The sequence below is a fragment of the Onychomys torridus genome, chromosome 16 (genome assembly GCF_903995425.1).
Source record: "Onychomys torridus chromosome 16, mOncTor1.1, whole genome shotgun sequence".
Taxonomy (NCBI): domain Eukaryota; kingdom Metazoa; phylum Chordata; class Mammalia; order Rodentia; family Cricetidae; genus Onychomys; species Onychomys torridus.
Window position 1 is genome coordinate 41,846,397 of NC_050458.1, and position 12,911 is coordinate 41,859,307.

The 12,911-nt window shown below is 53.1% G+C and overlaps 1 protein-coding gene across 4 annotated transcripts in view; it reads left to right on the forward strand.

The window, feature by feature from the left end:
- Positions 1-12,883, forward strand: part of Ppp1r16a (protein phosphatase 1 regulatory subunit 16A) — a 24,751-nt gene extending 11,868 nt beyond the window's left edge. For 2 of the 4 annotated variants that reach the window (XM_036208531.1, XM_036208530.1), the window contains exons 2-11: positions 7,990-8,976; positions 9,601-9,671; positions 9,749-9,894; positions 10,772-10,875; positions 10,953-11,077; positions 11,171-11,296; positions 11,383-11,458; positions 11,545-11,674; positions 11,818-11,980; positions 12,260-12,883. In XM_036208531.1, coding sequence (XP_036064424.1) covers positions 8,718-8,976; positions 9,601-9,671; positions 9,749-9,894; positions 10,772-10,875; positions 10,953-11,077; positions 11,171-11,296; positions 11,383-11,458; positions 11,545-11,674; positions 11,818-11,980; positions 12,260-12,634 — 1,575 coding nt within the window. In that variant the 5' untranslated portion in view covers positions 7,990-8,717 and the 3' untranslated portion in view covers positions 12,635-12,883. Of the gene's footprint in view, positions 1-5,580; positions 5,672-7,989; positions 8,977-9,600; positions 9,672-9,748; positions 9,895-10,771; positions 10,876-10,952; positions 11,078-11,170; positions 11,297-11,382; positions 11,459-11,544; positions 11,675-11,817; positions 11,981-12,259 lie in introns of all 4 variants that reach the window. The other 2 variants (XM_036208532.1, XM_036208533.1) reach the window with 2 other exon arrangements.
- The last annotated feature ends 28 nt before the right edge of the window (positions 12,884-12,911 follow it).

Genomic DNA, 12,911 nt, shown 5'->3' on the forward strand with positions numbered 1-12,911 from the left:
ACTCACAGATCCGCCTGGCTCTGCCTCCCAAATGCTGAGATTAAAGGCATGCACCACCACCGCCCTTCACTTGATTTTATTACATGCTGGGGGTTGAACTCAGGGCTTTGTACATGCTGGCCAAGCACTCTACCAACTGTGCTACATTCCAGCCCAGGTTCACTTCTTTGGGCGTGTGTATGTGTACAGTGGTGTGTGTACACACATGTGTGCATATGCATGGAGAGGCCAGAGGTTAGCATTGTCCTTAATTGCTCTCCTGCTCTCCTGTATTTATTTATTTATTTATTTATTTGTTTGTTTATTTATTTATTGACACAAGGTCTCACTATGTAGCCCTGGGTGGCCTGGAACTCACTATGTAGACCAGGCTAGCCTCAGACTTCACAGCAGTCTATTTGCTTCTAGCTCCAGAGTGTTGGCATCAAAGGCGTCCACCACCATACCGTCTCCATCTTTTTTTTGTTTTAGATTTATTTATTTATTATGTATACAGCATGTATGCCTGCTCGCCAGAAGAGGGCGCCAGATCTCATTACAGATGGTTGTGAGCCACCATGTTGTTGCTGGGAATTGAACTCAGGACCTCTGGGAGAGCAGTCAGTGCTCTTAACCTCTGAGCCATCTCTCCAGCCCCTCCATCTTATTTTTTGAGACAGGGTCTTTAACTAAAGCTGGAGCTCAGTAGCCTGGTGGTGGTGGCACACACCTTTGATCCCAGCTCTTGGGAGGCGGAGACAGATCTCCAAGTTCAAGGCCAGCCTGGTCTACAGAGCAACTTCCAGGACAGCCAGGGCTATACAGAGAAAGCGCGCCTCGAAGAACAACAACAAAACCCTGAGCTCTGTGATTTGGTTAAACTGGCTGGCCAGGGAGCTACAAGATGTGCTTATCGCCTGACTCCATTCCCCTGGGGTTGCAGACACACACAACTCTGACTTTTATGTGGATGTTGTGGATCGTAACTCAGATCCTTATGCTTGTACAACAAGCACTTGGCTGACCGAACCCTCTCCCCAGCTCCCCAGCTCCCTGCTTTGTTTCTTTATCCTTAAGCAAACACTCAGGGCCTCAGTTACTGAGTTCATAATAAACTGTACAATGTAATAGCATAGGTAGATCAGATTCGCTTGTTCATGATTGTCCTGCTTGTTCCATGCACATTTGCACTGTAAGTTTCAAATGTACTGTTGGAACTGCACAGACTCAGACGAACTCAGGGAGCACTCACTTTACAGTTCTGAGTCTTCTGACCACAAATGAGGTGTCTCCCTGTTTACTTAGGTCTTGTCTCTTATCTGTCAGTATTGTTTTATGATTCTCTGGGCAGGCCTTTTGTTAAGTTTCTTAGTATCTGTGTTGCGGATACTCTGGTGATAGCAGACAGAGGGCTCCTCTGATGCTGTCTTTTTGAGATGCATGTTTCAGTTGAGGGCAGGGAGGCAGTGAGATTTCTGTAGCATCTAGGCTGTGACACTCAGGACCAGACAGCTCTGTCCGTGTTAGGGGTTCTGTTGTTTCCCTCGGTGATGCAAGAGGGTCAGAGAGCTCAGAACTGAGGCTGGTCAGGGTGCAGGGAAGGAAGTGGGGTAAGAACAGGACTGTATGTGTGAATGCTGGAGTGTTGGGGTTGGGTTGGGGTCATAGGAATGGAAAGGAATGGGGATTCGCATCGAGACTATGGGTGAGGGCATCTCCTTTGGTGACTAGGTGGAGGATACAGTTGGGACCGAGGCATTAGCAGGAAGAGGTCAGGCTATGTGGTGGCAGAGACCTGCAGGATTATCCATGACAATACTCAGACCATCAAGACTTCAGCTACAGTATGGGACAGGACTCCATGGAGAGGAGACAGTGTTTTGCAGGTATAGTCAGGAACAAAGCGTCCCTGTGGGGGACATAGTAACCTGCTGAGGGGCCTGTGGGTAGGATGGGAGTAGCTCTAAGAAACTGCTGTCCTCCAAGGGAGGGTATGGCTCACCGGCAACCATTAAATCAGCACGGAGGTAGCGGTGCATACCTTTAATCCCAGCACTCAGGAGGCAGATCATTGTTGAGTTCGAGGCCAGCCTGTTCTACAGAGTAAGTTCCAGGACAGCCAGGGCTGCATAATGAGAACCTGTTTGGGAAACAAAACAGAACAAATTCAAAAACTTGTTGTTGGGTTTTAGGCCTTGGGGACATGCTGGGCACAGGTCAAAGCTTCCTTCCCATTTAAGGCTAATGCTGTGGTGAGGGGTTCCCTCTGCAAGGATACTGCTGAGCTTCAGGGATCTTTCACAGCATGCTGAGAGCTGTGAGGGCCTCTGTGTTTCTGTGCCTAAGTCCAGTGGGTCAGGATCTGAGAATGCATGCTATATAATGTTATGTAGTAGATATAGTGTTCTGGCTGGCCTTGAACTCACTGAGATCCTCATATCTGAGCCTCCTGAGTTCTGGATTTACAGGTGTGAGTCACCTTACCTAGTGTGCCATATAGGTTTTATTTTGTCTTCTTTTTATAATGCAGACATGTGAAAACTAAGTGTAATCGGATTTGTGGGATTTCCTTTCAGTTCTGGGTTTTATGTCATGTTTATAAAGCTGTGTGTGTGTGTGTGTGTGTGTGTGTGTGTGTGTGTGTAGCTTATGAAACATTTTCTTCCTTCATCTTTGTACTCTTTTGTTTTGCTTTGCTTTGTTTTTGTTTTTCAAGACAGGGTCTCACTATCTAGCCCTGGCTGTCCTGGAACTCACTCTGGAGATCGGGCTGGCGTTGAACTCCCAGAGATCCGCCTGCCCCTGCCTCCTGAGTATTGTGATTAAAGGCATGTGCCACCACCACCTGGCTGGCTTTCTTTTTCTTAAGGTCATGTGTGTGCTGTCTGGAGTTAGTTTGATGTGAAGAGTGAGTGTCTTGTTTCCCAGGCAGCTTTCCACTGCCAGCACCTGAAGCCTTTCCCAATTTGGGTCTATGTGGATCTCCTGTGTCTGTAGGGGGCCATGAGCTCTGTCTATACCCCTGATGACCACTGCCATTTGGGCACTTTCTCTGGACTTCAAAATGCCAGCAGTCCTATCTCTGAGGGCTCCTCCACCTGCCCTCCCTCTCGGCCCCTTCCTCCCATGGAGCTCTCTGTTGTTCCCAGTCCCGTTCCTCCTAATGTGTACTATTCCTGGAATGTCTTCCTGCCCACTTCCTGTGCCATAGCTCCTTGCCCTACCACCTCATGTCCCTCAGTCTCTACCATCTGATTGTGTCTCTCATTGGTTTGAGGAGTCGAGATGCTCCGTGTTGGCTCAGCTGTCTAGATGGCCTTACCTGCATTTCCTGACCATTTCTTGTCCAGTGCCTGGGGCTTTCTTCCTCCAGGTGCCAAAGTATACCTGTGCAGGGGCGGTTGACATTCACCTTGCCCAGTACAGAGCTCTCAACATAGTTTTTACAGAGAGTAATCTTCACGTGGTCTAAGGTCAGCTACTCTGTACCAAGCACAAGTACTTCCCCATACCTGTTCCCATTTCTGCTTATTCTTGTGGCTGTTTCTCATGTTTCCCATTATAAATGCACAGACTGTTGCTTTGTGTGTGTGTGTGTGTGTGTGTGTGTGTGTGTGTGTGTCTGTCTGTCTGTCTGTCTGTCTATAGCAGTGCGGATTGGACCCAGGATTTTGTGACTACTAGACATATACTCTATTATAGATCTGCACCTCTGGCCCTTACACCGTCTTTGAGATGGCGTCTCAGTATGTTTCCGAGGATGGGCTGAGATGCGTGGCCTCAAGCAGTCTTTCTGCCTCAGTCTCTCTAGTTCTGAAGATCACAGGTTCACGGCTATGCCCCACCCTGAACTTTTATGAAAGCTTGTATTTTATGTTTCTGGGTGCTTTGTCTGTGTGTATGTATGTGTTACCACATGCTTGGAATGCTTGCAGAGGCCAGAAGAGGGCGTCAGTCCCCTGGTACTGGAGTTATGAATGGTTCTGAGCCACCATATGGTGCTGGGAATTGAACCTAGATCTTATGGAAGAGCAGCCAGTGCTTTTAACTGTTGAAAAATACCAATCCATCTCTCCAGCCTTTATTTTTTAATATATATTTAAAAAATAGATTTTTTGTTTTGGGGGACAGGTCTCACTATGTAGCTTTGGCTGACCCAGAACTCACTGTGTAGACCAGGCTAGCCTCAAACTCACAGAGATTCACCTGCCTCCTGAGTGCTGGGATTAAAGTTGTGTATCATACCCGGCAGATTTATTTTTAGTTATGTGTGAGTGTGTGTTTGTGTATGTGTGCGTGGTATCTTTGGAGGCCAGAAGAGGGCTTCAGATCCTCTGGAGCTGGAGTTACAGGTAGTTGTGAGCCTCTTGTTGTGGATACTGGGGACTGAACTTGGGTCCTCTGCAAGAGCAGTAAGTGCTCTTCACCACTGAGACATTTCTCCGTGCCTCTCTGTATATCCCCTCCCCTTTTCTTTCATTCATTCATTTTTTTTTTTCAAGACAGGGTTTCTCTGTGTAGCTTTGGAGCCTGTCCTGGAACTCACTCTGTAGACCAGGCTGGCCTCGAACTCACAGAGATCCGCCTGGCTCTGCCTCTCGAGTGCTGGGATTAAAGGTGTGCACCACCACCTCCCGGCTCACCTCTGTATATTCTTATTTCATTTATTTTTACACAAAAAAATAGTGTAGTATATACATGATCATATATACATATATATTTAGTATTTATTCTTTTTATTTATGTGTATATGTGTGTAGGTGCCCAGGGAGGCCAGTTGGTGTCAGATTCCCTAGAATTAGAATCACAGGTGGTTGTGACCTGCCTGGTGGCTGCAGGGAACTGAGCTTAGGTCCTGAACCAAGTAAATTCTCTTATCACTGAGCCGGCTCTCCAGCCTGATCGTCTATCTTTTCTGTTTGTTTTGTTTTTCAAGACGAAGTTTTTCTGTGTAGTCCTGGCTGTCCTAGAACTCACTTTGTAGACCATGCTGGCCTCGAACTCACAGAGATCCACCTGTCTCTGCCTCCCGAGTGCTGGGATTAAAGACACACACCACCATCTGGCTTATCTTTTTTAAAATTAATTAATTAATTTTTTAATAACAGAGTAAGCACTATTTCTTAGACCTCTTTTCATCATATTCAGGCTTTATCTGGTTAGCTTCCTGTTACTGGGATAGAACACTGAGCAGCAACAACTTAAGGAGGAGACAGTCCATCGTCTAGGGAACCCTCAGAGGAACACTGCTCACTGGCTTGATCTCTGTGGCTTACTTACTAGCTTGCTTGCATATATAACCCAGGACCTCCTGCCCAGGAGTGCCACTGCCCACAGTGGGCTGGGCCCTCCCGTATCTGTCATTTGGGTAAGCAAATCCATTTTCACTTCACACCCAGGAGTGCTGTCTGGGAGTCTCAGTGGGCTGCTGGCTGTTCGGAGAGCACAGGTCGGGATCATCACTGTACTGCTTGGTTTTATCGTCAACACGGCACATCTTGGAGTCACCTGGGAACTCCCAAGCAGGAACTCCCACCTTAGAAAATGCCTCCGCACACGCCTTTGGGCCATTTTCTTGACTGCTGATATTTGTTTATCCAGAGTCCTGTCGGCTTCTGCATCCATGCGGCATCTTGCAGCCATCTCTGCAGACACTGATCTGCATAGACTTTCGACAGAAGTGAACATATAGGTATTATTCTACAGAATGGTGTAACCTTATGACCTATGGCTTGCCCGTAAGTGTGGACTTCTAAGGAGGCACCTTTCTTGCTACAGACCAAATAAACTCTGCTGGTTGACTTCATCTTGTCACAGTCAGGGACTCTTTCATCTGCTGCCACACTGCTGCCCCATGTCTTAAGGTGCCAGCTTCCCCTGTGATGTGCAGCCAGAGACACGAGGGCTCTCTCTCTGCCTCCTTGACTTGCTGAATGGGCTTTAGTAATAGGGGGTCCTAATAGATGGGGGCCAGAGAGAAACATTCCAGGTCTGGACGTGGACCTTCAAGAGGTACTGTGTGGACCCATCCGTGAGCATTCGAGCCGTAGCAGGGGCGCTGGTCTTCGCCCCGCCCTGTAGCTGTTCTCTGACCCTTCCCCCCTTTTCTCTCATCCCTTCCGCCCTTTCTCTGGACACCTGGGTCATCTGCCTCCACCATACCATGCCTTGTTCCCCATGTGTTTAGGCTCCTCGCAGCTGCCAGGCAGTGGGCTCACTGCAGATACCATGTAGTAGGTTACAAGGCACTGTGCTGTGGTGATTAGCAGGCCGTGCTGGCTACACATTGGATGGGAAGCTGTCATTGCAGGACGGGGGGTGACATTTGGGCAGCTGATAAAGGAGTTCTTGGTGTGGCAGGGCTATCTCAGCAGCCCGTCACCCTGGTCTGGAGTGCTTAGACCTACTGGAGTCAGTCCCCAGAGCTTCCTCAGCCAGTGGAGTTGGTTTTGTCTGTAGTTAAGACTATCATAGCTTGGTTTTCCCCCAAGTATAAATTGGGGGTGATAGTAAGTGCTTCCTGAAGGGCTGTACAGTTGGGAAGGGTAGGGAAGGTGAGGGCCCCAGGAGATTGGCTGTGTTTTCATTGGAGCTGTAGGGAATGGGTTGGGTTAGGGTGCTGGCCTTGTCTGATGAAGGCCAGCTGCCCAATGGGGCACTCTGTAGCCTGGGTCCATCCAGTGGTGCTCAGGCTGAAGGGTGGGGATTGGGGTCAAAGTCCTTGTAGGAGTCTTCCCTGTGCTGGGTCCCACATTCCTGGTTCAGATCAGCCAGGCTCGAAGCCCAGATCTGGAGTAAATCAACCAAATTATCGCTGTTGGACATTCCAGGGAGGCTCTGGGAAGGACTTGTGGAGTTGGGTTTGGGCCTGGGTGTGGGGTAGTGGCCATTTGGTGGAGCTGCAGGACTGGCCATCAAGCCTTAGGAGGTTCGCTGTCTGCATGCCCCTGGCAGGCTAGGAAAGGGAACCACGCCTTAGTCAGGGTCAGCTGGGTCAGCCAAGACTCAGCTGGGAGGGGGTGGTTTTCCTTCTAGAACTTGAGAAGAGCCCACTGGCTTTCAGCTAGCCTGTTCCCTTGGAGGCTAGCTTCTGGAGGAAAGCCAGCTAGACAGTCCTGGAGTCTGGGGACTGGAAGCTTAGCACTCAGCCTGTGCTGGAGTTGTGCTGGACTCCCTGGGCTCCCCTGTAGTCCTATCCCAGGTCACACAGAGTCCGTCCTCAGGTACATTCCAGAAAGATCAGGAAGGTGGGGCCACAGGAGTTAAGGGCTCTGTAGTGGGGAAGACGGCCTTTTGGGCAGCCTGGAGCAGCTATACGCCGGGCTTATCTGCCCACTGCAGCCGGAGAGCTGTCTCCAAATGTGCCTAGATGAGAGAACCAAAAGCCAGCATGCTTTCTACTTGGAAAGTAGTAGTTGTTTGTGGTGGTTTTCTCTTCTTCAGGACAAGGGCGTCAGGACATCTCTCCTTTTGTCTAATGATGGGGCAGGGAGGTAGCTCTTAGTTCCTCTTTCACGTGGATGCCGGTGTCCCCATGACTTCAGCTGAGTGCCACTCAGGATGGCAGAAATACTGACTGGCCTGAACTGGCTCTGGGATGGGAGCAGGGCAGATCAGCCACAGTGGACTTGGGAGGCAGAGTCCGTCAAGCCCTTATGCTATCAGGGAAGAACCCTTGCCCAGCCCAGCCAGGACTCTTGAGTTTGGCCCTGGGAAGGCCATGGACAGCCTAGCTGGGTGTAGGCAATCCTCCAGGTTCTGTTTCACTGTTTAGCCTGCACAGCCTTTCTGGAAAGGACGGATAGGGGTCTGAGATACCCCTTGTCTTACTCTTCCCTAAGTGTGTGGGGAGGAATAGGGTAGAGGGTAGAACACCCCAGGCTACGTGCCTGACTCTCCGCGTGCTCTGGGCAGAAGGTGGGTCCTGCACAGGACTCCCCTGTAACCACCCTCTTGCCTCTTCCCATGAACTGCCCTTGATGGGTTTCCTTTTTTGTATTTACTCCTCAGGTGTGTGTGACTCTGGAAGGGGAGGCTCCCTTGAGAAAATATTGACAGGCCTCCTGTCTCCTAGCTGCCTAGAGATTGTCATCCTTGGACCCTGGAAGCTGGGACCCCAGGACTGACCATACGCCCGGCCTTTGCTGCCTGCCTCCTTAGTACTGACTGGAAACTAGCCAGAGGGCTGAGGGCAGCCAGCATGGAAGAAGAGCAGAGGCCCCCGGGGGCTGCCAGGGGCTTGCTGTTGATTGGCCCTGCCCTCCATTCTCCTAGGCAGGGTACCAGGAAGCTGGAACTTTGTTATCTGGGTAATTAGCTTCAGACCCTGGACTGAGGCTGGCCAGGTCTTAGGGCTACTTCCCACAGGCTGTGCACCCTGACCCCAAGAGGGAGGCGAGGCGCTGTGTACAGAGGCCTCCCAGCTGAGCAGCTGAGGTGTCAGACCAGCCTGGGGAACGACTGCAGGCTTCCCCCAACCCCCACCCCCACACCTTCTACCCCACCCCCTGCCACGCTGCCCTCCCTGCCTGGGCTCTGCCCCTTAGGGCAGCTGGGCCTGGTCATAGTGTGGGGCCTCCCATCTCAGCCTTGTCAGGGACAGAGGGCACCAAGTCTTGGGAAGGGGATGCCCCCAAGGGTGCCAGTCCAGCCAGCTGCCCCACCCTTCAGGCTTGGCCTGGCCCCCCAAACCCGAATCGTGGTGCCCCAATCAGCCCTGAGGGCAGACATCCACCACCATGGCCGAGCACCTGGAGCTGCTGGCAGAGATGCCCATGGTAGGCAGGATGAGCACCCAGGAGCGGCTGAAGCATGCCCAGAAGCGACGTGCCCAGCAGGTAAAGATGTGGGCCCAGGCTGAGAAGGAGGCCCATGGCAAGAAGGGCCGCAGGGAGCAACCGTGGAAGGAGGTGTCTGGCCTAAGGCCTCGGAAGCAGGTCCTCTTTCCTCCCAGCGTTGCGCTTCTGGAGGCTGCTTCCCGAAACGACCTGGAGGAAGGTGAGTGTGCTGAGTCCCAGGGCAGGGCATCCGTAGCAGGCACTCCCATCTGTCTGGGTGTGGCCCTGCTGGGTGTTACTCAGAACCAGGCCTGGAACTGTCTGTCACTCCTGGACTCTAGCCCTAGCTCTGCTATCAAGAGTCCACTGTCCTTACTAGGGGTGCATGCAAGAGGTCTTTGTGCGAGGAAGGCCAGGTTATGGGGGGCTGGACCACAGGGTAGACATGGGGTTGCAGAGAGGTAGTGCTTGGGCTGATAGCCATCATGACCTCCTCACAGAGTGCAGGGCTGCCTGTGAATCCGTTCTCTTTATGCATGGCTCCCAAGCCCCTTCTCTGGAGAGCGGGATAGCATTGCTCACCTCTGGTTAGAGATGGAGAGCAGATGTTGGCCAGGTCCAGTGTGGGTCCTAGAGCACACATGGCCTGGCACTACAGCACACTTACCCAGGCCCTGCCTTTGACTTTTCTCTTCTTTGACTGGAATCTTCCTAGTATGAAGACAAGCCTAACCTTAGCAGCCCCCCCTTCTTCTCCTGTGCCCTGTGCTTGTAACTTCTGGGGCCTGGAGGAAGAGGCATCTGCTAGCTCTTGAGGACCCTTCCTGCCTTCCCCTTCTTGCAGTCCGCCAGTTCCTCAGTAGTGGGGTTAGCCCCAACCTGGCCAATGAGGATGGCCTGACAGCGCTGCACCAGGTGAGCCCTGCAGGAGTGGGGGCGGGGCGGGCTGGCCCCGGGGGTCAGAGGGTGGGGCTCAGGTTGCTTGTTTGCAGTGCTGCATAGATGACTTCCAAGAGATGGCCCAGCAGCTGCTGGAGGCCGGGGCTGATGTCAATGCTCGGGACAGTGAGGGCTGGACACCTCTGCATGCTGCAGCTACCTGCGGCCATCTGCATCTGGTGGATCTCCTCATTTCACGGTAGGACCTGCTGGGTGTCCAGGTGGTGGTCAGGTGACCCCTCTGGGATGCTTCCTCTGTCTTTACCTCCTCTGTCAACCCTCCTGGGATCCAGGGGGAAGAGTGTGTTCACTGTGCTCTTTGGCCTGCCCGACAGGCTAGACTTCTAACTCTGAACCAAGGGACTCTCCACAGCTTGCATGGGAAAGTGCCAGTTGGTCAGTGTTGAGGATGGACTTGGGAAGGAGGGAAGGAGAATGAAGGACCATCTGTGCCTAGGAGGAAGTGCCAGGGTACAAGAGAGGCCTTTCCCCCTAACAAGGAAGGGAGAGCAGAGGAGGCTGCTGCTGGCTTCTCTAGATTCAAGAGCTTCTCTAGTAGAACAGAGTATAGAAGAAGCTTGGTCACTCTTGTATGAGCAGATGAGTCTCTGTTATGCACAGGTACCTCAGTAATGGCAGGGGTGTGTCGCTAGCAGTTTCCTTGGGCTCCTCTTGGAGCTGGTGATGAACTGCAGGCATCCTGGTTCTGCTCTTCCGTCATGCATAGGCACCCTTCTGTGTTCTGGGCCCCCAGAGTCCTTGCACACCTGCAGTTGCCTCTACTATGTTTATGGGGTAGATGGGTGGCATAAGCCCCAAGCCTCGATGGATAGAGACTGCTAAGTCCAGCTTGGAGTCAGGATCTAGGACTGAGGGCTAGCAGCCTGAAGCTAGCTTTTCTAGCAGGAGCTAGAGCTTTGTTTTCCTCTTGCCTGCCTTTTCTTCCTGAGGACAGTCCCAGGCTGAGGGCCCCTGTTGAGTGGGAACTTGAAATAAGGGGACTGAGGACTCCTTGAGTGAGGAGCTGTTCTGTAGAAGTACTGAGGAGGCCGGTGGCTTGTCAATCTTCCTTGTAGTGGTGCAGATCTCCTGGCAGTCAACACCGATGGGAACATGCCCTATGACCTGTGTGAGGATGAACAGACACTGGATTGCCTCGAGACGGCCATGGCCAATCGTGGTGAGTGTGCTGTGCCTGCCCACAAGGGGTGATGCTCTACCTAGGTTATGCTTTCTCTGAGCCGGCTTGCCCCTTAGGTATCACCCAGGACAGCATTGAGGAGGCCCGGGCAGTGCCAGAGCTGTGTATGCTGAATGACCTCCAGAGCCTCCTGCATGCTGGGGCCAACCTCAATGACCCTTTGGACCATGGGGCCACTCTGGTGAGGACTCAGTCACTTGGGGGTGTCTGTCCTGGGGCAGGTACTTGGAAGGGGTGTGGGGCTGAGATTCAGGGCTGAGTGGTCTGCCTGCAGCTGCACATCGCCGCTGCTAATGGGTTCAGTGAGGTAGCTGCCCTGCTTCTGGAGCAAGGAGCCAGCCTGAGTGCTAAGGACCATGATGGCTGGGAGCCTCTGCATGCTGCAGCCTACTGGGGCCAGGTGAGTGTGCGCAGGAGCAGGGAGAGGGTAGGTTCCTGCCTCTAGTCAGAGCCCTCAGCCAAGCAGCTACTGCTGGCTGCCTGCAGGTGCACCTGGTAGAATTGCTTGTGGCACATGGGGCTGATCTGAATGGAAAATCTCTGGTGGACGAGACGCCCCTCGGTGAGTGTGGAGTTGCCTACATCTGGCAGAAGGGATAGGCCGTGAAAATGCCTGTGCCTGTGACACCTCTGTCCGTCTCTTCTCAGACGTGTGTGGTGATGAGGAAGTAAGGGCCAGACTGCTGGAGCTCAAGCACAAACAAGACGCACTCCTGCGGGCCCAGGGCCGACAGCGCTCCCTGCTGCGCCGGCGGACCTCTAGTGCAGGCAGCCGTGGGTAAGCCTCCTGCTGCAGGGCACTGGGTACCTGCTGAGACCTAGGCTTTGCCCCTGGGGATGTCAGCTGGCCGCAGAACCCCAATAGGACGTGGGCAGAGGTTGTGAGCTGGATGACAATGTCTCAACTTCCTCTCTCTCCAGGAAGGTGGTTAGACGAGTGAGCCTGACACATCGCACCGACCTATATCGCAAGGAGCATGCGCAAGAGGCCATCGTGTGGCAGCAGTCACCACTCACCAGTCCAGAACCTCTAGAGGACGAGGACAGGCAGACAGATGCTGAGCTCCGGCTGCAGCCTCCGGAGGTGAGCATGCAGCCTCTGTCCTGTCCCAGATTCGGAGCAGGCTTGGCATGTGATCTTATTATTTAGTACCTAGTCCTCTAGCCTTGCTAGCCCCCTGTGGAGGTGATGGGCCCAGTGACCCTGTGCTCCTAGATGGGCTAGTGCCCCTCAGGTATAGGCTGCTGACCTTCCCACTCTCATGTCCATCTACCCCCACTTCACATAACCTGAAGCCCAAGGCCTCTGTAGGTGAGAAAACCCACCTCCTGATGGCCTCTGGGCTCCTGGCTCTGCCCACAGGAAGACAGCTCTGAGGTGGCCAGACCACACAATGGCCAAGTAGGGCCCCCCCCAGGGAGGCACCTGTACTCCAAGCGTCTAGATCGGAGTGTCTCCTATCAGTTGAGTCCTGCGGAGAGCGGTGCCCCTGAAGCCCTGGTCCGGGACAAGGCACACCACACACTGGCCGAGCTTAAACGACAGCGAGCAGCTGCAAAGCTTCAGCGACCTGCCCCGGAAGGGCCTGAGACCTTTGAGCCTGGCCTGCCTGTTGACACCGAGACCTCCCAGCCTGACTGTGGCTTCAGAACAACTGGGGACCCACCCCTGCTCAAGCTCACCGCCCCCTCGGAGGAGGCTCCTGTGGAGAAGAGGCCATGCTGTTTGCTCATGTGAAATGTGATTCCTCAGTATGGCAGGGTTCAACCCCATGCCCAGCCAGAGGCTTCCTCATGATCTCTGGCCTGGTGGCCCACTCCAGCACATGCCCAGTGCTGTAGGGAGCCAGCACAGAGCCTGTACCCGCTTCCAGCCCAGGACACTGGCCACCTTGCTCAGGGATGGACTGTGCAGAGCTGTACCTCTGGGCCTCAGGCCACAGACTGCTTATCCTGTGACTCTTGATAAAAGGCGGTTTGCCACTGAGTCCTCCTGCGTGTCTCACTGGGGAAGG